The sequence below is a fragment of the Pholcus phalangioides genome, unplaced genomic scaffold, assembly GCF_987345545.1.
Source record: "Pholcus phalangioides strain wild (caught in Gottingen) unplaced genomic scaffold, Ppha-v1.0 ptg000011l_1, whole genome shotgun sequence".
Lineage (NCBI taxonomy): Eukaryota > Metazoa > Arthropoda > Arachnida > Araneae > Pholcidae > Pholcus > Pholcus phalangioides.
In genome coordinates, this window is record NW_028301604.1 from 65,518 (window position 1) to 91,066 (window position 25,549).

Sequence of the window (25,549 nt, forward strand, 5' to 3'; positions counted from 1 at the left end):
ATTTCTAGCTCTTTACTTGAGCATTGTAAATATTGTTTGTGCCTCTGCATCCCTAAAAATACAGAAGAAAATTGAATGCTATTAGGTATCATCAGAGTCACAAAACCTAGAATAAGTATGTGCCCAACTACTTTGTTATGCAAACTGTTGTTTCACCTACACAACAAAATGTGCCACAATTGAGTGCTAAAATCACCCTAGTAGGGTGATTTTAGCGGTTTTGGTGCACAATAGGACTGCGCATTTGCTGCGCATCAAACAATAGGGCTCCCCACTTGCTGCGCATCAAACAATAGGGCTCCCCACTTGCTGCGCATCAAACAAATGGGTGCTTCGCACTTGTTGAGGCTCGCTAGATGGCGCTTCCTATGACGTCATTCCTAAATTATCGTTCTTGCCTATGATGTCATTCCCAAATTATCGTTTTTCAGGGGGGTCATTCCTAAATTAAACTTTATTTCCCAAGTGATGATTTTTTTCAGGGAACATTCCTAAATTAAACTTTTGAATTCATTTTCTGACTTAGAAAAAATTTGCTCCTAAATTAAACTTTATTTCCTGACTTGTTTTTTTTTTTTTGGAGGGATGCTCCTAAATTTTTTTTTTCCATCCCAAGTGATGAGATTATTTCAAAGAGGGATCATTCCTAAATTAATCTTTTCTTCCACAAATTATTGTTTTTTTACTGACTTAGTTATTTTTCTAATGATTTTTTTTTTCATTCCTAAATTAAACTTTTGAATTCATTTTCTGACTTAGAAAAAATTTGCTCCTAAATTAAACTTTATTTTCTGACTTGGTTTTTTTTTTTTTTCTCAACACCCTGGGAAATTTAAAGTTCATTACCGTTCTTTCAACTCTTTCCCAAATTATCGTTTATTTTCTGACTTCCCAAGTGATGAGATTATTTCAAAGAGGGGTCATTCCTAAATTAAACTTTATTTTCTGACTTTGTTATTTTTTGGAGGGATGCATTTTCTAACTTAATTTTTTTCTATCCCAAGATTTTCCCATAACGTCACTTCGAAGATATCACCAAAGAGAAGGATCTTTCCCAAATTATCGTTTAATTTCAGACTTTTTTTTTTTTTTCTAACTTGGGGATCTTTCCTACATTAAACTTTATTTTCTGATGATTTTTTCATTCCTAAATTAAACTTTATTTTCTAAACTAAACAAAGATGAATCGTTTCATTAATTTTAAAATAAAATTTTTTTCAAGTCACAAATAAACTTTTGTATGTCCAAGCTGAAAAGTAAAAATAAACCAAAGGAGCAATAAAATACAAAGTCATTTTATATGATTTTCATTTATTTCAAATAAATTTCTTCTATCTTAGATTTCAAAACATCAAAATCAATCGCATTAAAACATTTTTCCGCTACATCGTAATTTTCCGCCAGAGTTTTAGCGACTTCGCGAAAGTCAATCAGGGTTAAAGCATGATCAAAATATTTATAAAACATTAAATTATCATTCAACTGCAGACATTCATGACCCAACTGATTAGCATATCCCATGGAACACCCATGGCAGTCAACAATTTTTTCGATGCTAGCAAAAAGTTTTTCACTCACCAATTTAGCCAAAATGTCGGTGATATCCATAGAACTCGTTCCTTTAGTTTGGTTTTCGCGCACACACACTTTCAGATAGTCCAAGCAGAGCGTTTTCTGCACGAGCTCACTGATCACGGTATGAAGTGGTTTATCATCCTCGCTCCAGAAGAGTGCCTCGATTGCCTGGAAAGTCATTTTGAGGGGGTTTTCGGAGCACTTGAAAATTTTGTTGTCCCCGCGATGTAGAGTTTGAATTAGCACATCATCACCGCTGTAGTCCACGATCAGGTTCTCCGACACTAGGAAAGTTCTATCAACGCGTTGCAGCATAGTACGACGAGAGAATTCGGTTCTCAAACATTCCCACACGTACGGCGAAAGAGTCACTCCATTTTTAGCTGGGTGCATGAGTCCATCGCGTTCGAAAAATTCTCGAATATGTACGCGCACTTCACCACTGAAGATCACGACGCTGACGAAAAAGTTCTCCTTCACGTGAAAGATGTTGGGAGGCGGCGCTTCCTTATTGAATCCACTGCTGCGAGATCTCTTAGCCGATGGTGGTTGAGTGTTCGGTGATGGGCGCTTGTTACTCGAAACCATTTTCCGGAACGTCAGGCTGAGTCGGACGTCTTTTACTTTTGGGTCTTTAGGTATCGCGTGACGCCACAGCTGGTTGGTTGGAGGTAGCATCGTCAGCAGGCTGTTGTGTTCCAGGATTCGGTCCACGGATTGGTGCCCCCGTCGAGAGAACACGAGCTTTCTTTCAGCGCCCAGGGAGAGGCAAGCGATGGGGTAATCTTTGACGAGCTGTGATTCGTCATCGGAATGCGGGGAGATGCTCTTGGTTCCATCAGAGTATCGGTTGACGACAACAAAGTTGTAGTCATGGCCTGAGATGCTCTCGACCACGGCTTTCAAATCCAAGAGGAGAGGTGTCCACGGTTGGGCCTGGAGGGTCATTCCGGAAAAGGTGTAGTGTAGGCCAGCGTCACCATACCCAGCATGCTGTCTGGGCATCGGATAAGTCTTGTCGCCAAACTTGAAGACGCATTCCTCTGCTGGACGGTACACGATTTCAGATTCGAGCTGGTGTAGTATCGCAACGGAAGTATCCAGTACGTTCCGAGCGTATTCATAGCGGAGGCTTTCCATCTGTCTAAATGAAAACAACGCATACAGTCTCTCTCCGCAACTCTCAAGATGAAAAAAAAAAAAATTGCGAAATATATATTTTAACAGAAGTTTTTTTTTTTTTTAAGTTTTTTAAATTTTTATTATTATTATTATTTTACAAAATTAAATTTTTATGCATCTAACCATTCAGCGCATGCTACGACCTTGCTTCTTGCGCAATGCCCTTTTTGCAGAGGGTGAAACCCGCAAGAAGTCAAGGATTTTGGGAAGTTTAAGACTTTCACTGTCTCCAGGTTGAATCGTTGCTCTAGAAATTTTTTTTTTTGCCTGCAGTTCACATAAATGCAACTATATCTGTTATTAACAGTGGTGAGATGAATTTTCATTAAATTATAATCGAAAAGCCCTTCCCCCCATCTAATATTAAGAAGATTTCTGCTAACCCAGAGCATTTGTGGGAAATCTTCTTCGGATAGCTCCTTGCTAGAGAATGGCGGCTTGTAGAGAGAGTGATATACTCTCCCTGTGCTTAAATCAAAGCAAGCCATTTCCTTAACAACATATATCCCACTTTTAAGCAAGAATCCCTCAAAATCTAACACGCAAGAAGCCATAGAAAAAAAAAATCTTACCAAGTTGCGGAGAGAGAAGTGTATCCAAGCGAGCGAGAGAACTAAGTTAAGGAATTGTGTCTGTCCCGCAGTTTATATACTGCAGTTGCAGTTGATAAGCATAAGTATAGGAATATACTGTGAATCTCAAAGTGCACCCAGTAGCATCACTATCTCATTCACGTGAATCACTAATACAATATATTCATGTGAGCATGCATCACTGATACAGTACCAATATCTAATGATACACTATCCAATGTTACATGAATCACTGATAATGATGTGAGTAGCATCACTATCTCATTCACGTGAATCACTGATACAATATATTCATGTGAGCATGCATCACTGATACAGTACCAATATCTAACGATACACTATCCAATGTTACATAAATCACTGATAATGATATTGACGTGAGTATGCATCACTCGCGTTGCTTCGATTATTCTGCACGCGACACTGATAACTATATGAGTACTGTCTGCCCGAGTAATGACGCATAGCACACGAGACTCGTTATCGCTTCCTAACCCTTTATCTCATTAAAAGTATCATCTTCTTTGCAGATCCTCTCACTTCGTTTTTGAGTTTTGTCCAGACAGCATCAAGTTTTTTAGCTTTCGCTTCGTACGTTCGCGCAATGGCTAGTTTTATCGATTTCGGTATAAGTAAAGAAGAATTAGTTAGATTGTTGGAAAATGACGATAATTTCGTCAATGAATGTCTCAACGAGGATTTAGTTAGTGATCGCGATATAAAATTAATGATTGAGGATGAGGAGAATTTCATCCAGCAATGCCTGAAGCGTCCTGCGCCAGTAGAAGCTGGACCAAGTGGATATGCTCCGTCAGAGAAGAAGAAGAAAGAGGTTAGTTGTTTTTTTAAATTATCGCGCGTTAAATTTTATTCCAAATTAATTTTCAGGAGTAAATTTTATTTCGAGTTGAATTTATTTCATGTAAGGTATTTAAACTCATTTATTTAATGGTAGAGCTGCGAAACATCTGGGAATTTCATTACAAGTTAAATTTTATTTCGAGTTAAATTTAATTTCAAATCAAATTTATTTATGTCGCGAGTTAAATTTTCATTCATCGAAAAAAAAATTATTCAGTTGTATTTCATGTCGCGAAACAATTTCTCAGGCGTAAATTTATTTCAAGTTAAATTTATTTCATGTAAGGTATTTAAACTTTATTTAATGGTAGAGCTGCGAAACATCTGGGAATTTCATTACAAGTTAAATTTTATTCCGAGTTAAATTTAATTTCAAATCAAATTTATTTATGTCGCGAGTTAAATTTTCATTCATCGAAAAAAAAATTATTCAGTTGTATTTCATGTCGCGAAACAATTTCTCAGGCGTAAATTTATTTCAAGTTAAATTTATTTCATGTAAGGTATTTAAACTTTATTTAATGGTAGAGCTGCGAAACATCTGGGAATTTCATGTCGCGAAACAATTTCAAAACGACACAAGAATTCAAATAGAAATTTTTTTATTCAATTGTACATCAGCAGACTCGTGAATCAATTTATACATTTGCGCACTGGTGAGATTAACGGCTTTCGTAGTGGGCGCATTTCCGCTAAAATAGCGTATATCGTAGGTTTTATTACAATACGTGAGAAAAATATTTCCTCCCAGCGGAAGAGAGGAATTACATCTTTCAAAGTCCATTTGATTTTTATATGTTGTTGCTATAAGAGTAAATAATATAACAATCAGTATCGTGAATATGGCGAACATTCTCTTGTGTCTTATCAGTTCTCCATTACTCTCCAATTCGTAGGACCAGCAGCTCGGTAAATCGAATGACGGTACATCCGTTTTCCATGCGATACCCTGCTTTCTATTGTTTTGATCGTAGATCACGGCTTCCACTGTTGTTGGCATTTCAAAGCTCTAACCAAATATGTTTCAAAAATGGGTTTTTTATATAATCTCTCGGAGCTCCGGTTTCTTCTAGCGCTTTCAGGAAAATTTCTTGACCCACCACGGGTGATTTTCTCCGACCGACCACACTTGATATCAAATCGCGAATGTCGCTTCCTTTGATGAGTCTGCTCTTATAAACGATCGAGCCGTTAGAATTAATTTTTAATATGTTCGGATGCTTATTTATATGCGTGATAATTTTTTCTGAGTGCCCTCTTTGCGATTTCGGGACAGAAATCAGAGCTATTGGTAATTCGTCAACTTTCTTTTTCTTCTCTTTTTCTACTTCTTGAATTTTCGGTTCTGGTAACCGCGGTGGATTGTTCTCGGCGACGTTGATTCTCTTGTTCAGCAGATTCTGATAGAGTTTAATTTTTATAGCTTCGGGCTCCTTGCTTCGCAGTATTTTCAACATCTCGTTGTCCAACTCAGAAAGCTGCTCTTTTGTGGTCACATGACGCGATAACAATTGTTCTGGAACCAGAGCGAATTTCTGTGCGTGCTCCATTATCTCGTGAACAAAGTGGCGAGGGTTTGTATGGCGGCTGGGATTAACTGGAACAAAAAACCTCCTTTCTGAATCAGCACGCGCTTTTTCTCGTATAGCGGCGTCTTTTTGCAGGCGAGTTTGCGAAGTGTATTTCTGTGCCTTTTCAGTTTATTTTTCTGTTTTGAGGATAACGGTATGACACCCTTCAAAATATTGAGTGAGCACTCGCAGACTGTCTTTAATGCTGATTTCGGTAATTTCTTCAACAAATCCTTACGTTTATTCCTCGGACAGGCAGAGAGTAGACGAAGCACTTGTTGCTTCTCCAATGCCATACTTTAAAATAACGATGTTTTTATTCCAACCATATGCTATATGCTATAGCCTTCTTCAGCGCGCAGTGCTTTATCATGTTTTCGTGGAGAAAACAGTTCGCGCTCACTTCTGGCAAGTCCACAATGTTGGGGCAGAGAATCGCATCTAGATTATAAACTTTTAACCCGTACTGCTGCAGTAGCATCCGACACTTGTCGTGGCCTTTCGTATACAATACGACTTTTGATAATCGCTGCAAATGTTGCTCCAGCATTTCAAAAGGTACATCACCCGCCGACCACGATATTTCGTGTATGTTGTTGGTGACGTAGAGACATTGGTGTCTATCTCTAGGAGATAATTCCGAAAACTTTTTGGGCGGTTTATATACATAGTGAAAATTTTCTCTCGAATGCATGAAACACCACGCCAACTCCTTGATTATGAATGTTCTATCCGACAGCTGGAAACCCTCGACCTCTATCACAGCCGTCATGTTCGAAAATGGAAAGTTTCATTTCCTGGGTTTATAGATATATTGCGTCTGCCCAGGTAACACGTTAGTGCGCAGGCGCATTTCCTCCTCCGTCTCGGGTCGTAAATCAACCATTAAATACGAATACGGTTTTTTCGTGCTATCCTCGAACACCTCGTTGAAAAATTTGATTTTATTGGGAAACAGCTGACGTCCCAGGTGGGTCACCTGACTGACATCTCTTCTATTTTTGAATAGAAACATATATTGCGCGTTCAGAGAAACGTTTCTCATTTCCCGCCCCTGGTGAAACACGTTCTGCACTATGAAAATCACGGTCAATTTTCTGTGGTGACTGTACTTTGTGAAAAGGTTTGCTAATTTTTTCTCGCCCGATAGCTCGTTCATGAGGTCATCTAAAATCACCAAGCTGTCTTCTTCCACGCTTTCGAAATTGCTCCCCTCTCGAAACTCAACGTAGTCTTCCATATCTTCGAACAAAGTCTGATATTCGCCGTAAAACCATATAACTCGTTTCGGACGAGGCTCTCGAAACATTTCGTTTCTGTGTTTTAATAGTTCTCTGAGAAAATATGTTTTTCCCGAACCGGTGGGTCCGGCAATGAGCACGGTGCTCGGATGTGTCAGCTTGAAAGGTTCCATAGTAAATGACAAATGAATGAATTTTTTTTCTCTTTTATTTAACAGAAAAATTTTTCTTTACAAAGCTTGCTACGCGCATATCGTTTTGCATATTAAAACGCGATACAATATTATTCATACTTTTGCCGATACATCGAGAATAGATAAAAAAAATCACATAGTGACCGCACACGGTTGTCTTATCTGATTGTAACATGACGTCATTATAGTCGACGCGCGAGTAGCGTCGTAGAAATCTGTTTATGTGTCCCTTCTTGAAATAGGTGGGCGGGTTCCCGTAAGAGTCGAAGAAATCAGCTCTCGCTTCGTTTTCGATGTAAATAGCCAACCAGTGCGTTCCGGGTTCATTCTCTCTGTCCGTGTTCACAACCAGTGCAGCGGGATAAGCGATCACATTTTCGGGTAAATTGTCACTCGCAAAAACACCTAGGAAAGCCTTTCGAGTGTGGGGGTGTGTCGAGAGGGCGTGCTCTATCTGTTTAGTGTTCATCCCGCAAAGTCACACAAGACGCTTCTGGACTTTGTTATTTCCACCAACGATTCGAATTCGGCAAATATGATAACCGACACGGTCTTGGTCAAGGCTGAGGAAAACTTGAGTTCCACTCGCAGATTACCCTGCTTTTGTAGGTGCACGTGTCCGCAGTCACTCATGTCGGGTATCAGGTTGAAGGCGAAGAGGCTGTAACCGCCGGCTTCATATTCTTCTCTGCTCACGTCACATCCTTTATCTTCTCCGGGCCTTCCGGTGCCCACGAAGAGTGTGTTGTAGGCTCTGATGACGTGTCTGTTCCTAAAGTCTGGTTGTAGCGACGTGTGGGGGACGGGTCTTCCATCGATAGAAACAGAAACAAAGTTGACGTTGTTGTGCTTGAAGTCGAAGGGGTTCAAACCGAACGTTCCGTTGAATGCTTCCGTGTCCACCATGCCCATAACCAATCGCTTAGGCATGACACCCAGAAATACGTTATCTTGCACGAAACTCATGCTTCCCATGGATATCGAATAGACCTTGCATATCACGCGGTTAATGCAATATTTGGCTGTTGTTTTCTCGAGCGCCATGGCATGCGCTACAGCCACAGCAGGATTCATTCTTACTTTACGCACAAAAATACTCGCTTGCTCGATAACCACGTCGCAACCCTGAGCAGCAGTGATCAGAAAGAACTCGGGTTTCGATCGAACCAGTCTCATCTTCAAGTCCACGAGAGAGAGCATCAGCTTCGGTTGATAGAATATGTCGACGTGAGGCACGCCCATCATTTCAAAAGAATTTTCCGCGAGTTTAGCTCTCTTCTTGGCCCCTTCGTTCTTGGTGAGGTCAGACATGTGACCTGCAGTGTCCTTGTAGTAGCCCTCGGCTGTCAGGGGTCCTCTCTTTGCATCCGATCCGTAGTTAAGCAGTGTTTCCAGGTAAGCTCGATACGGATAAGTGTGTGATGAGTTTGTGAGCGTTCTTCCATTCAACGTGACGTCAATCTGAGAGAAAAGGGTATGCAAGAAATTATTCGCCGTCGATACGGCTTCGGCGGTTTCTGGTTTTGTCACCTTTACTCTGACATACAGCTGAGTGGCAGAAAGGTCTATGTATTCTTCGGCACTACCGGCCACGTGAAATTCGATGGGGGCCCCCGAATCACGCACTTGAGATATGGGATGGTACTGGACCCATTCGGCTGATTCTATAGAGGTTTCCGTGGGTGGCACCGTGAACAGATCGGCTTCGCTTTTCAAACATTCATGAGAATTTTCGTGGATTAAAGCCATCGCTGAATATATCGGATGTCGACAGCTTTCTAGCTCTCTTCTTACTGACGGTTTTCTTGACGAGTCTCTTCCTTTTATTCTTTCCTCCGAGCATGGATTTGATTTTATTGGCCCCCTTATCCGTGAGAGACCTTCCGGCTTCCTTGGCACGATCGCGAGCTGCGATCTTTGCGTCTTTTCCTTGAACGATGTCGTTGGCGAAATCCACACCAGAGCGCAACAGTTGAGAACCGACTGCCTTGGCACCGCGTTTCAACAGGGGCACGGCCGATCTGAAGAGAGAGCTGAATATAGATCCGAGGCCATAACCTCTTTGCAGAGCGCTACCCTGATAATATCCGAGTCCGTTTCCAGCCTGAGCGAGATAATAATCGTTGATGCTGTGGGCACAGCTCCGGTACGGTTTATAATGCATGTCGCAGTCTAAAGTGTAGTTTCACTATCACCTTTCCACGTTGAAATGTGAAAAACTTGCCCATGTGCGTCCTTAAATACATGTGAACGATGTCGAAACTCTTTCTGGCCAGCGGCACGTAATGGGCGCGTTCGAAAGACACGCTGACGATATCCCCGTCCTGACCGCTAGTTTTCACGATTCTCAGTAGCGGGGCGTAGGTGTTACCCACGACCTGAGGTTCGACCAGGTTGCAGTACACGTGCAAGAGATGAAAGTCTAATTTAGGATCGGCTGTGAAAGGACCCTCGACTATGGTCGGACCCTCTATCAGGCCGGGTTCGAAACCCAGGTTTTCGGCTATACCGTGTCTGAGACTGAGCTTGGTGTCTTTCTTGAGGTTCACCTTAACTTTTTTCGTGATTTTATTGTACGTCACACCAATCTTGTCTTGAAAATTTTGAGTGGATATGGCTTTGATCAGTTCGGGGGTCGTCTCGTAGAAACCCGGGGCTATGCGACCGGTCTTCATTATCTTGTTTCCGACATCGAATTCGAAAGTGTTTGTCTCTTGAGTGATGTTGTGGAATGAATGGGGATAAATTATCTCCGACAGTGCGACTTCCATCTCGGATTCGAATTCCAGGGTGTTTGGAAGTTTAACCACGAAACTCGAGAGCGTGTTGTCGGGAAAAAAGTCTCTGGAAGCATCGCTGGGTAGAGTGAGATAGAAAGAAGCCATCTCTGAAATGACAGATGCGCGCACTGTTTCCGGGTTTTTATAGGACCACCCACGCGTTGAATTTTTTCGGATACCCCCGAAATTTCACGAGGTATTGAATAATTCCTTTTCTTCTCCTCTTCTTTAAAACTTTTTCAATCGGAAATTTTTCTCCCATCTTTACACCTACCATCTCTTCAGCGTAGAATGTGCCCTTGATTTCTTCCCCCATCAGGTCCTCGAGCTTGTAAACGGGAATTTCCCTTTTCACGCACTCGGTCACCACGAATATCTCTTCGGTGAAATTAGAATCGTACCCCCTCTCGAAGGTGTGTTTTGATCTTGTGATGCGCACGTGATCACCCACTTTAAACTTGCAATCTTGTTTCTTGGGTGTATCCCCATAGAGATTGTTCCACACCTCCGGCTCGTTTCCGGGGTTCACGTCCACGGGCCTCATTTTTATAGACCTGTGATACCTGTGATTGTAACTCCACACGAGGTCTTCGATCATGTCGATGTAGCGATACGTGTTCTTGGCAGTGAAGTACTTGTACATCCAGTTTCTGAGAGACCTGTTCCATCTTTCCACCACGCTGGCCTTTATCTGTTCGTTCTCCGTAGTGAAAAACTTTACACCTTGACGCTTGAGGTAGCGCTGGACTGGTGACGCTATAAATTCGCGCCCCTTATCGCTCTGTAGCGCCACTGGTTGACGTTGTTGAAAGATGCTTTCTAAAGCTTTGGCCACGCTGTCACCGGTTTTCCTTTTGAGAGGCACGACGAAACCGTACTTGGAAAAGACGTCGATGCACGTTAAAAGATAGTTGTAACCATCGTTGTGAATTGCTAGATTACGCATGTCCACCAAGTCGATTTGAAATTGACTGTTTAGACCGGCCACTATTGTTTTGTTGCGGGGAAACACTTTTTTAATGGATCTGTGTAACGTGTACGCTCTCTCGCCAGCCAACCAATCTCTGATTTCTTTTTTCTTTGATGACTTGAGCACGCGCTTGAGGGCGGATACGCCACCGAAACTAGCGGGAAGACGTGGGTTTCTATACCTCTCATCCATTGCTTGTGTTAGACTTACGTGTCCTACATTCCCTTTTTATTTGTTTTTCAGGAGCGACACCTATGCGAGACGTGCGGCAAGGAGTTTTCCTTGCGTAGGAATCTGAATCAGCACAGGCTAACGCATGGCGAGCGTCGCCACAAGTGTTTGGTGTGCGATGCAGCGTTTCACCGCAAGAGCGATTTGATGCGCCACCAGCGTGCCATGGGGCATGGTGCGCCACCCCAGCATGGTGTGCCCCCACAGTGGGCACAAGGAGCACCACCACAGAGGCCATCACCGAGCCATCACCGAGCAGGACCACCCCAGCATGATGCGTCCCCACAGTGGGCGCAAGGAGGAGCACCACCACAGCGGCCATCACCGAGCCATGGGGCACAGCAGCAGCTTGGAGCACCCCAAGGAGGAGCACAGCTAGGAGGAGGAGGGCAAGTCAGGCGCGCACTCGACATGTTGTCGACGCACGAATTGATCCCCACCCCAGACACCGAAATGGATATGACCACCTTCCTCGACAGCGTGAGAGAGGAGTTGACGCGGCTGTTGAGGGAGGACATGACCACCCACAGGTCCCTTAAATGGAACATCGTCGCGACTGCTGTTTTTTCCAGGAAAGGAAGTGACGGCGAGGACGAGTTCTGCAACGGGTATCTTCGAAGTAAAATGCTCACCACTTTAACCGCCGACCAGATAGAAGAGCACCTACAAATAGCCTTCGTAAAGGTAAAGCAGGCGACAGAGGATTTTGAAGGCAGCGGAAGTGGTTGGGTGCTCGAGCGCGTGCTCTTGCTTGAGCTAAACACGGCGCAATACCAACCACTAGCGGCCGCCACTTATATTCCGCTGCCAAAGGGGGTAGCCAGCAGAAGAGCAGTGGTAAATGTAAAGAACGATGATGAGAAATGCTTTCTCTGGTGTGTGTTGGCTGCCCTACACCCGGTGAAGCAAAACCCCGAAAGGGTGTTCAACTATATTCAGTATGAGAATGAATTGAATACCAGTGAATTAGTATACCCGGTGACACTTAAACAAATCCCACGGTTCGAAGCTGCGAATTCAGTGCGCATTAACGTCTTTGGGTTGGAGGGGGGAGAAGTCTTTCCTCTCAGGATTAGTGAGGTGGTGTCTGGTACACCAATCAACCTCTTGTTCATCAGCAACGAGACAACGTCGCACTACTGCCTCATCCAAAACATGTCTCGTTTGCTTTCCTACACGACCAAGTATGAAGGTGCATCCCACTTTTGCAATTATTGCTTGCAACGCTTCTCCTCCCTCGAGCAGCTGAATGCGCACGAACCACTTTGCCAGACACACGGTCTGCAACGAGTGACGTATCCCGGTGTAGACGACAACGTGATGTTCTTCAAGAACAACCATTACCAGCTGCACGTTCCATACGTCATATATGCGGACTTTGAGGCGATCTTGGAGAAGGTGGACAGCTGTAAGCCGAACCCGTCTCTCTCTAGCACAACCCAGAAGAGCCTTCACCGCCCCTGTGGATTCGCGTATACGGTCGTGGGGCCCGATGGTGTATACGTGAAAGAGCCCACAGTGTACAGGGGTGAAGATTGCGTGGACGTCTTCTTCCGGTGTCTCGTCGAAGAAGAACGAGTGGTTATGGGCAAGCTCGACAACCCGGTGCCTCTGCAGATGACAGCTGAAGATGAAGAGAGATTCGGGAATGCGACCACTTGTATGGTGTGCGACCGCCCACTCGGTGACGACAGGGTTCGTGACCACTGTCACATCACCGGTGGTTTTAGAGCGGCGCTGCATCAGAAGTGCAATCTCCAGCTCAGGTTAAGACGTCACATCCCGGTTATATTTCACAATTTACAAAACTACGACGCTCATTTCCTGATGCAAGGACTTTCCCGGTACCCCGATCGCAGGATCCAGGTGATCGGGAGGAATATGGAGAAATTTATCTCCTTTTCTCTCGGTCGCCTGCGATTCCTGGATTCCAACCAGTTCTTGGCGGCGTCGTTGGATTCGCTCGTGCAAGCGATGAACCCCGGTGACTTCAACAACATGAAGAAATGTTTTGGAGCTACGAGTCATCTTCTTCAACGTAAAGGATGTTATCCGTACGAGTACGTTGACTCGTTTGAGAAGTTCGAAGATCCGGTGCTGCCCCCACGAGAGGCCTTTTACACCTCTCTGGGGGATCAACATATAACCAGTGACGAGTATACATATGCGCATACCGTTTGGAGAGAATTCCGGTGTTCCAACCTCGGTGATTACCACAACCTCTACGTGAAGACTGACGTGCTGCTTCTCGGGGATGTGTTCGAGAGTTTTAGAAAACTCTGCGAAGAAAACTACAAGATCGACCCGGTGCATACGTTCACATCCCCGGGATTGGCCTGGAACGCATGTCTGCGAATGACCGGTGTCAAGCTCGAATTGATCAACGATCCGGACATGCATCTCTTCATGGAGAAAGGTATCCGAGGTGGGGTCTCAGTGATCTCCAAGCGGTATGCGCGAGCCAACAACCCGTTAATACCCGGTTATAACCCCAGTGAACCTACATCATATATCATGTACTATGATGTGAATAATTTATATGGAAAGTGTATGATGGAGCCCCTCCCGGTGAGAGACTTCAGATGGTTGTCCCCCAGTGAACTTGAGAGCATCGATTTTCTCAACATCGATGACAACGCCGTCAAGGGGTATATTTTAGAAGTGGACATGGAATACCCGGTGAAGTTGCACGACGAGCACAATTGTTTCCCCTTGGCGGCAGAAAACATTGAAATTACTGGTGACATGCTCTCTCCATTCATCAGAAGACCCGGTGATAAACCATCCAAAAAGCTCTCACCAAATCTGATGAACAAAACTTCCTATGTGATCCATTACCGGTGCCTGAAGTTATACACGTCGCTGGGAATGAAGCTGACGGGTGTTCGGCGTGCAGTCGAATTCACACAGGAGCCCTGGATACGCCCGTACATAGCGTTCAATACGGAAAAGAGGAAGCAAGCCCGGTGCGAATTCGAAAAGGACTTCTATAAGCTCCTCAACAACGCTGTGTACGGGAAATCGCTAGAAAATTTGAGGAAGCACGTCGACATCCGTCTCGCCAACAATCAGAAGAGCTTGAGGAAGCTAATATCATCCCCGGCATTCGAATGCTTCAGGATAATCACCGGTGAGTTAGCCGTCATCAAGATGTTGAAGACGAAAATCCATCTGGACAGGCCCATATATACCGGTGTCACGATTTTGGACCTGTCCAAACACTTGATGGCGGACTTCCATTATAATTTTATGAAGAAAAAATACGGACCCAGTGTGGAAGTTTTGTTCACAGATACAGATTCATTCCTCTACGAGATAAAAACCGGTGACATTTACAAAGACATGAGGGAGGAGCTCCACAGATTCGACACGTCAAATTACCCCGGTGATCATCCTCTGTTTAGCCTGCAGAATAAAAAAGTGGTGGGCGTCATGAAGGACGAGAACGGCGGCGAACCCGTTGTGGAATTCGTCGGATTAAGATCAAAAATGTACAGCATGGTCACAGCAGTCGCGGAGAAAAAGACCGCCAAAGGGGTCGTTCGTGCGGTTGTTAAAAAACAACTAAAACATCAAGATTATCTGGCTTGCCTCCGTAACAACTCCTCGATCAAAAATACTATGCTAAAAATCTCCTCCAGTAACCACAAACTTCAAACGGTCGCCCTCCGCAAAACGTCGCTGTGCCCTCGCGACGATAAACGCTATATTCTCGGTGATGGCATTAAAACATATGCGTATGGCCACTATGCCATTCGATGAACAGTGCTACATGGACACTGATGTACATATTTTTTCCCATTTATTTTAACATATTTTTCCATTTATTTTGTATATATTTTTTTCCATTTATTTTGTATATATTTTTTTCCATTTATTTTGTATATATATTTTTTCCATTTATTCTTGTATATATATTTTTTCTCATTTATTTTGTGTATCATTAAAATTTAATTTTCTTTATCATCAATGCTTCTGTCATTAATTGAGTTACGTGTGATTTTTTTTTTTCAGCTTGAGTATGATGAAAAGTCAATAACATTTCTTTTTGAGGGAATTTTATTTTACAGCTTGATATGTGAAAAAAAAAGTTTAATTTAGGAATGAAAAAAAAAAATCATTAGAAAAATAACTAAGTCAGTAAAAAAACAATAATTTGTGGAAGAAAAGATTAATTTAGGAATGACCCCTCTTTGAAATAATCTCATCACTTGGGATGGAAAAAAAAAATTTAGGAGCATCCCTCCAAAAAAAAAAAAACAAGTCAGGAAATAAAGTTTAATTTAGGAGCAAATTTTTTCTAAGTCAGAAAATGAATTCAAAAGTTTAATTTAGGAATGTTCCCTGAAAAAAATCATCACTTGGGAAATAAAGTTTAATTTAGGAATGACCCCCCTGAAAAACGATAATTTGGGAATGACATCATAGGCAAGAACGATAATTTAGGAATGACGTCATAGGAAGCGCCATCTAGCGAGCCTCAACAAGTGCGAAGCACCCATTTGTTTGATGCGCAGCAAGTGGGGAGCCCTATTGTTTGATGCGCAGCAAGTGGGGAGCCCTATTGTTTGATGCGCAGCAAATGCGCAGTCCTATTGTGCACCAAAACCGCTAAAATCACCCTACTCCTCTAGGTTTACACTAGTACACGAGAATGACTATATCAAACTGTGCATTACTATAGAATGGTAATAAAGAGCTATTTGACAATAAATTTGGGCAATAGTACCCACCGCCCAACAAGAAAATTTGTAATTTGTATGAGTGGGCCCGGGCACTTTAACTGCTCTATTATGGGCTGACATGGCTCCAGCCTGAAACGATTCTTATTATTTTTCTCCTTCACCCTGTAAATTCACCATAGAGGAGGGCCCATGAAAAATTGCCCTAATGGTTCACCATAAAGCACAGCCAAGAGGGCGCGGTAGCCCAGATCGATAAGATACTCGCCTAAAATACCAAAGGTGTCGCGTATTCGATACCCAGTTCGTCCTTTTCAGAAAACTTTCCAGACACAGGGGTACAACAGAAATGGCGACATGACCGAAGAAAAAATTGCTACCGCAGGAAGTCCCCCATCGAAGGATTAGCGCACAATCTCTCGATGATCATAAAAACAAGCCTGAAGTACGGAATCGGCAATAAATGGTAGGTCCCAGTCTAATTAGCCCTCGTTTGCAGAAAATGACCGTGGTGCGACAAAAATGATCAAATGATCATAGCCATGAAGTCATGTCTATAATATCTATACGCAGGCCACCAAAACGAAAGGGCTTTCAAAGCTAGACGATCACTTCCCAGAGCCGCATTTAAATACTACGGCCGGGGCAAGCATGCATCCCTCTTTAATGTAGTTTTAAATACGTCATTGAAAGGAGAATTTAGCGCTCTTTCTCATCAAGCGCCCAGGGCATAAAACCTGCGGGCTTTTTGGCTTTGGGGGGGGGGGGGGGAGTCAAAACTCTAGGCCTGTGGGTTCCCTGTCTAAAAGGAATTTCAAGCTATTGCTCTATTAATAAGTCAAAATGTAACTTACTAAAATTATTACTTTTTATTCCGTTTTGCGGCCCCTAAAGTTTAGAGGCCTGGTGCGGCTGCACCTTTCGCACCTGCCTAAATCCAGAACTGATTTCAATCCCCGCATACTCCGCTGAAATGAAGTGGTTGAATAAAACCAACACCAATACACTGAAGAGCCAAAAAAACTGGTTCAGGCATGCGTATGCAAATAAAGAGATATGGAACCAATCAGAGTACGGCGCGGCGGTCGGCAACGCCTATATAACACAACAAGTGTCTGGCATAGTTGTTAGATCGGTTACTGCTCCTACAATGGCAGGTTATCGAGATTTAAGTGAGTTTGAACGTGGTGTTATAGTCGGCGCACGAGAGATGGGACATAGCATCTCCGAGGTAGCGATGAAATTTGGATTTTCACGTACGACCATTTCACGAGTGTACCGTGAATATCGGGAATCCGGTAAAAAATTAAATCTACGACATCGCTGCTGCCGGAAAAAGATCATGCAAGAACGGGACCAACGACGACTGACGAGAATCATTAAACGTGACAGACGTGCAACCCTTCCGCAAATTGCTGCAGATTTCAATGCTGGGCCATCAACGAGTATAAGCGTGCGAACCATTCAACGAAACATCATCGATATGGGCTTTCGGAGCCGAAGGCCCACTCGTGTCTGCACGACACAAAGCTTTACGCCTCGCCTGGGCTCGACAACACCGACATTGGACTGTTGAGGACTGGAAACACGTTGCCTGGTATGACGAGTCTCGGTTCCAATTGCTTCGAGCTGATGGACGTGTACGGGTATGGAGACAACCTCATGAATCCATGGACCCTACATGTCAACAGGGGACTGTTCAAACTGGTGGAGGCTCTGTGATGGTATGGGACGTGTGCAGTTGGTGTGATATGAGACCCCTGATAAGTCTAGATACGACTCTGACAGGTGACAGGTACGTAAGCATCCTGTCTGATCACCTGCACCCATTCATGTCCATTGTGCATTCCGACGGACTTGGACAATTTCAGCAGGACAATGCGACACCCCTTGCTACAAAGTGGCACTCTTCTGACTTTAGACACTTCCGCTGACCACCAAAATCCCCAGACATGAACATTATTGAACATATCTGGGATGCCTTGCAACGTGCTGTTCAGAAGAGATCTCCACCCCCTCTTACTCCTACGGATTTATGGACAGCCCTGCAGGATTCATGGTGTCAATTACCTCCAGCACTACTTCAGACATTAGTTGAGTCCATGCCACGTTGTGTTGCGGCACTTCTGCGGGCTCGCGGGGGGCCCTACACGATATTAGGCAGGTTACCAGTTTTTTTGGCTCTTCAGTTTATATATATAAATTCTTTTATAGTGTGAGTAAGTGGATGTATTGAGGAATTATTTAAATTAACATTATTCAAAAAGCAATATAATACAGATGCACACACACTCATCAGTGGCGGATTAAAGTCGGTCGAGGCTCCTGGCGTAAAAGAAAATATTAGGTCCCTTAAATTAGAGAAAAGTGTAAAATTCGGTTTTTTCTGGGTCCTTTTGAAGTCGAGGCGTCCGGTGCACCCACTGTTAAATTCGCCTCTGTTACCCATACATAAAAAAATTCTTTTCACCGTATAGTGCAGTTTTTTTGTTAAAGATACAAAGGCTACAAAAGGCGAAGTGCCGAAAGTTGGCTTAAAAAATGCTCATAAAAAATATGGATTTCAAATATGTCCAAAAATATATATATATAATATGCAGCAAGATATCTCGCCTCCTTATAGTCCTCATATTTAAACATTAAAGAGCTAAATTATTTTTGTGAAGTTGATTTCTCAACTGAACACTTTTCCATATATTATATATCCCAATCCCTTAATTTTCACCCGCTAAAAAGCGTCAGAAAAACAACTTCCCAGGGCTGTAGCCCTGGGCAGTTCTCGTCATTTTTTGCTTTTTCATGTTATAAATTAACTACAGAAGGGGCCCGTGAAAGGTCTAACCGAGGGCCCGCAAAAATCTCAGCCTGTGGGCCCCGCTCCAGGATGTGGGGGCCATGGATATAGCATTTGTAGGGGTTTGGCGGTTTCTGCTGTGCTGCTTAAAGGTTTAAGCATTGCTGTATCTTATTTACAGCAGGGCATTTTCATTAAACAAATGATCAGTGTTTTCTGCGTATGCGGGATAATATATGCTGCATACATGTGACAAATATACGCCGTATTTTTCCCTAAAAATTAATTTTAATGAAAATAACTCTAAATATAGAAGATAACGATATAAATTTTTAGTTTTGTATAATTTTGGCTGAACCTCGCCACCTAAAAATCTATAAGAGAATTTCATCATTACTTTTCAGACAATTATCATTCGTAGGCCTTCGTTAACTCACTTGAACTACAGTCAAATCCCCCTCTTAACGAATACCGTTATAGTGAAAATCTCGTTTTAACGATCACTTTTCTAATCCCTCTTCTAAGTTTACATATTACAATGCAAACACCTGGGATTCCTTTATAACGAAATTTCGTGATAAGGAAGTGATTTCACCGGTCTTTTGGAGTTCGTTATAACGGGATTCGACTGTCTATACCTGGAAAACTTCGAAATCGATTCCTTAGAACAGTGGTTTCGAACCCGGTGCTTCGCAAAGCCCTTGGGGCTCCATCTGAGCTTCCTAGGACCCCCACAACCGCTCGGGAAAAATAAAATCAGTAAATTTGATAAATGAACAAAAAAAAGGAAGAATGGGTTCCTCCATATAAATTATACGCTAAAAAGGGTTCCTTGAGGGCTCCGACATAGAAATTATACACTGAAAAGGTCTTCGCGAGTCAGAAAAGGTTGAAAACCGATGCCTTATTAGAAATCCGGTTTTTAATTGTATTTTTTTTTTGAATGAATACTTTTTTGACTGCTTCATGCGAGAAAGCTTAGTAAATAAATAGTTATTTAATAGTAAAAATTTTCAACTGCAGTAGAACCTCGATTTTCCGGAATAATGTTGGAGAACAAGGTCACGGATATCTAAGAACCATAGTTAAACATAACACTAATCACAAAACAGTTCAAATAAAATATAATATTCATACTAGAATTGTCCGAACCACCGAATCAGTTTTTGATACTGTCGTGAGCGTGACTCAGAAAAAAAATCGAAAAATTTATCAAATGGCAAAAAACATACATGCAGAGCCGCAACTAGATGTTTGGTCACCCGGGGCAAGTGCTCATTTTGGCGCCCCCTTGTAATGTTGAAGAAGGGATTGGAGAATAAAATTTGCGCCCCCTCTGGTCCAGCACAAGGGGCACGAGACCCGCCTGCTCCCCCCCCCCCCAGTTGCAGCCCTACATACATGATACTGCTTTTTCCGGCTGGAATCAATAAGTAAAGAACAATTCATCTCGAATTTTGAAGTGCCAAAAAATATATTATTTAGTTAGGTTTTTGAATTAATTTTTAAAGAGTCTGAAAAACTATTAACCATAGTCTAAAAAATATATACATATAAAAGAACTTATAAAAATTAATTAATGTAATTAACTCATAAACTAAATTTCATAACAAACAGAAAACGTATTACAGTATCTAAGGGGGTGCAGGAAGGTAAATCGTATTGCACTGGGGGTGCAGAATGGAAAAAGGTCAAGAATCAGTGATATAGATATTTTATCCATATAAAAGAACTACTTCAAAGCATAAATAGGCATACAAATCAATATCTCCAGCTAAGTGCGACGCCCCTAGGAGCCAGGACGCACACTTTCAGAAACACTGCAGTAGGCCATCCAAAGACCCTCTTTTAGATACTTCCAAAAATTGAAGAATTTTTTTCAAATTTAATTTTTACCTTGAATTTTCTCTTGCAGACATTCCATACAATTTCTAAAGGAAACAAGCGAAAGAAGATCGAAAGTAGTTTCGAAATCAGTAATCAACTTAAAATAACCTTTTCTTTTTTTCTTTTTTTTAAAAAAAAGGACAAGATACTGAAAAGGGCCAGCATTTGATAATTATGTTCAACACATTAAAATGCTTTGTAATACTCGGGTACCCTAGTTTCTTGATCTATTCCAATATACAGTATTTGTCTATTTAGTATATCTATCAAATATGTTCATGAAATTAATAAAATATATTTTATGGCAACAATTATTATTATAAAGGTACCAGTTTTAAGTTTGTTATGAATGGTTAGCGTTTAAAAAATTCAGTAAATCAGCTGAATAAATGATTAAACATTCTTGATCAATCCGTAAAAAAATTTTAATGGGATTGCGATAGCCATCCTTCGAATGCTGCCGCCCGACTTGCGCAGTGGTAAAATGCTCGTCTTCCACTATGAAGGTTATCATCGAGGTCCATGGGTTCGAATCCGGGCATAGAATATCAGAAGCAAGTTCTTTACCTGGGGCGACCACCGATGGATGGTGCCTTCATTTCCGACCCAACTCCACTGGTTGGAAATTGCCGTATGGCGATATATGACCGGAGTTGGTGTGCTGTAAAGTAGTAACCATCAATCAAAGCTGTATTAAAGAGCTTCTTAATACATCCATTGATGTTTGTCGTAAAAGCTCAAGAACATCCGTATAACATGTGTTATCCACAAAATGCCCCCAAAAATTTAAGAGAAATTGTTAATGAAATATCACTTACCAAGATCAAATTGTGGTCGATATATATGATATGCTCGCACTACAACAAATTGTGTAGGAACACTCTCAACGATGATAAAAAATAGATGACTGTCTGAATATGCTCCCCTTCTCTTATAAATATACGCACCACTGTTCTACATCCAACGCAAAAATTTATATACCTCCATACACAACCATTTGTCGGCTTTTACTTTTTGTTCACTTCAGTAGTGTGAGGTTGTTTGTCTCTTTCACGAACTATCCTTTTGGGAACAGCCATCCACATGTTAGCCTTGTATGCTGGGCCCTTGTCTGGACACCATAAAAACGTAATACGTAAAACGTAAAACTGATAAGTGTGCTGGAATTGCCTGGAGATGCGACAATCACCAGACAAACATTTAATTATCATGTGAAGTATGTACATGAAAAAACTGGTTCAGTTTGGGTGTCTGAAAGAAGTATCTGGGAAGTTCTCACGCCTCCCCGGAAACATCAGAGGTTTCCAGGGAGGCGTGCGTACTACAGCTCATACAAACATCTGGTTATCTAGTGTATATATACTAGTATGTTATACCCAAACGACAATCAATGTTGTCTCGCTCCGGAGCAGTCGTATTCCCAGCGACGTCCATGCTAAAATCCAATTTAAAACATCAATAGTCAAAGCACCGCAGTAAGCAACATTCACCTTGGGCGCATTACCAGAGGAGTGTACATAATCATGGAGGGCTGCTCAAGAAGAAATAAAGAAAATATAAAATAGAAAGCGATTAGCGCCCCGTCTACTAGGGAGGCAAGCGAATTACCCACCCATTCCAGACAAGTGGGGGGGGGGGGGGCGCTATTGCCTACTAAACAATAAATATCTATAGCCGGTCGTGGTTCGGCTATTCAGTTTAAATAAAAAACGGAATGCCCCTTTTTACTAAAGCTGTTTCAAAACATCCCCAACTCAATGCTAAAATAGTGTTTGCTGCAGGCAGAGTGTTTAAGTAGATGTATACGTCCACAAAGCAATTTCTTTGTCGCCACTAGAACTACAGCAAACAGAAAGGAAAGAAAAATTCCACATTTTTTTTTTTTTTGCGGTACCCCTTTTCTCTTGATGTCCTAAACACGTGTTTAGTTTGCTTTTTCCCTTACTGAAAGGAGAAAACATACAAGAAGTTTTCCCTTTCAGTTTTTTTTTTAAATTGTATTCGATGCTTGGGAAAAAAATCAGAAATCTACATAGGAGATTTTTATTTCTGAATCTATAATTCGCCCCGTCATACAAAGGACTGTGGGTGCTCGAGCACCTACAGCACCCCGGCTCCGACGCCACTGCTTGCACATGCAAAAACATTGCAAATTCAATCACTTTGGTGTGGACTCCTGGCCATAAGAATATTTTGTATAACGAGATTGCCGATAAAGTAGCACGACTTGCGACAAGAAATAATAACTTCCTTCTTTCACTTTTATGGAAGAAATTCTTAATTGTTTTAAAAACAACGTTGATCAGTATTTTACTTGTCAAAACGAATATATCTACGCAATCGATTTTTTCAACTGTGTTAAATTATACTCACGATTTTTTCATAGTCGAAAATATGAAACACTTTTTTATCGTTTACTTACAGAGCACCCACCAAAGATTATTTACATAGAATAAATCAGATTTCATCTCCGATCTGTGACCATTGTTCAGATCCTGAGACTTCACTGCATTTCATATTCATTTGTAAACATTGGATTGAACAACGCTGTCAATTTGCTATTAGCCTCTCGATTCCCAATGTCAATCGTTTGTCTTGGATGAATTTATTAAAGGCGAATGCTGAACAATTTGTTCATTCTTTGGGAAAATATCTTTATGCATGTAACAGATTTTAATTTGCGTTTAATTTTGATTTTTTTCTGTTTCTGTATTCACATCAGATATGAAATGAGATATTTTTTACGTTATGTATACTGCAGTTATTTATTTTTTAGAATGTGAGAAGCATTTGAATGGAAAAGAAAATTCGTAGTTCTTGTTTTTGTTTTTTTTTAATCTCTCTGAAATTTTATATTTTGTTTTCTCTATGTGTATTTTGGTTAGAATTTCCAAGTTTGATTTTCCCCCATCCCGATCATGTAAGGTTTGTGCAAATTCTACCATCTTTAATGTAAATTTTGCATTCATGTATTCACATTACGTATATGTACTCTCATATTTACATGTATATTACATGGTGTAAATTTTTGTTTTAAAGCGGTCCTAAAGAACTTGTAGGTATAAAGGACGTAAAATATCATGTCATGTCTTGATGAGGGGTCATCTACATATTTAGTATTGTTCAAACTGCAAAATCTTCAATATAAACCCTTATTTTTTCCATCTTATCTAACTCATCGCATTGCGTTTACCCTAAAAATAACATTTCATCGCTGTTAGTGTAAAAATGAGAGAGATATGAATGAAAATGTGTTTGGGGGCACCCCAAACATTGATAAACTGAATTTGAAGGTTTGCAGAGGAAAAAACACACACTAAACAAGTTTCGAACGATAAATACTCCATATGCTACGCAAGTGTTTGGATTTATTGCTATTAAAAAATAAATAGTTTTTATTTTATGGAGGTGAAAAACAAACTTTTTTAATACTCTTCATTTTAGTGACTGTGATTGAACGAATATTTATACCATACTTATTTCGAACGATGTGTCACAAAGCAATTGTTTGTGACGAGAATTTAATCAATTTAGAAAAAAAATATAAGAATTTTCCTTCGAACATTGCAATATTTTATATTATAATTTTGTTTCATTTGCAATAACCCAATTTTTAATAATGCTTGAAAAAATACGGATGAAAAGAAACGCAGTGGGGTTTTAACAGAGATGACTCCACCAATAGCCACTACCCTAAACTTGGCACACACTATAAGATGATTTACGCTATTGAGAGAACCGTTATTTATTGATCATTATCTCCATAAATATTAACATCAATCTAATTGTATAGTATTAATTTCAATAATTATAATCAATTGTGAATTCTTTGCACATTATTATATTTACCATTTCAGCTTATGAATGTTGTCTAAGGAATGAAACAAATTTCTGAAATAGTTAAAAATTGCAAAATTTCGTTGTTTATTTGTTTACTCGAATACTTGAAAAAAAATGTTTGAAAAACTGGATGGATGACTTATTTATCGTATCACCATGTACTTAAAACAATAACTGCCCATTTCAGTAAAGTTATGAGCTTCATATTTAAACATTTTCGCATAATTTCTCATGAGAAATTTTTCAATGAGTCAAATTTACATCTAGTATACAGTGGCGTAGCCGGGGGGGGGGAGCAGAGGGAGCGATTGCTCCCCCAATCGAAATTGTGCCTACATTGGCGCCTATTTTTCTAAATGACTTTAGATCCTTAAAAAAACTTGAAAAATATATATTTTTTCATTTTCTACCTTCATTGACTAAAATGATGAATAAGGAAAAAATATACATTTATATTTGCGCCTCTTGCAGTTTCACAGTGATTGGGTTTGTACTAATCCTTAAGAGAAGAAAAAAAAATGGAGGTTTTCATTACCATTTTTGACAATTGCTCTCAAGCTCTTCATCTGGAAGCATGTTCAGATCAGCCCATGTTCCCCCACCTTTATTAAAGGGCAGAATCTTGCCCACTTCTTTTTTCTCTTGCTATTGGTTGTTCTCGGTAGAGCTCCTAGAAATATCTTTCATTGGTATGAGGATATGACGTTCACGAAATGCTCATTCTGTTCTGAAGGGCCACCAAGAGCATTGACTAAGGCACCTTTTAAAGAAATTAGGCATGAAAACCCATGGTCCCCACATAGGGAGGGGGGCTGACAGGGCCCGAAACAGTTATCATTTTTTTGCTTTTTCACGCTATAAATCAACTACAGAAGGGGCCCGTTAAAAGTCTTACCGAGGGGCCCGCAAAAGATTCCAGCCTAGGGGCCCCGCTACAGCATGTGGTGGCCATGCGGGAACCTATATTGGACAGACCACTGAACCTATGAAGTAATGGCTAAGATTCAAGCTCCAAGAAGTATCGTCTTTTCTTTGGGTGCCTTAGGTAGAGCTTGAGTTCCTAGAATTTCTAGGCTAGAAATACCACTTTATGAATGGGGGACTTAGCTAGATTCATAACGCCTAGAAATGCCACATTATCTGCCTTG

General features: G+C 41.3%; 2 protein-coding genes across 2 annotated transcripts; one reads left to right on the top strand and one right to left on the bottom strand.

Annotated features, from left to right (window-relative positions):
- Positions 1-623: 623 nt before the first annotated feature.
- Positions 624-3,988, bottom strand: LOC149079905 (uncharacterized). The gene is made up of 2 exons (XM_089238687.1): positions 3,330-3,988; positions 624-2,719 (listed from the first exon to the last, which is right to left on the bottom strand). The coding sequence occupies exon 2, from the start codon at positions 2,713-2,715 to the stop codon at positions 1,312-1,314; it is 1,404 nt and encodes a 467-aa protein (XP_089094813.1). The 5' UTR covers positions 2,716-2,719; positions 3,330-3,988; the 3' UTR covers positions 624-1,311.
- LOC149079906 (uncharacterized) lies at positions 3,902-15,164 on the top strand. The gene is made up of 2 exons (XM_089238686.1): positions 3,902-4,182; positions 11,211-15,164. Exons 1-2 carry the CDS (start codon positions 3,955-3,957, stop codon positions 14,958-14,960), a joined length of 3,978 nt encoding a protein of 1,325 aa, XP_089094812.1. The 5' UTR covers positions 3,902-3,954; the 3' UTR covers positions 14,961-15,164.
- Positions 15,165-25,549: the final 10,385 nt, after the last annotated feature.

Excerpts from the sequence above, each read along its gene's own strand:
- LOC149079905 (XM_089238687.1), bottom strand. The coding sequence starts at position 2,715 with ATGGAAAGCCTCCGCTATGAATACGCTCGGAACGTACTGGATACTTCC.
- LOC149079906 (XM_089238686.1), top strand. The coding sequence starts at position 3,955 with ATGGCTAGTTTTATCGATTTCGGTATAAGTAAAGAAGAATTAGTTAGA. Across the intron at positions 4,183-11,210 it reads CAGAGAAGAAGAAGAAAGAG|GAGCGACACCTATGCGAGAC; the intron begins GTTAGTTGTTTT and ends TTTGTTTTTCAG.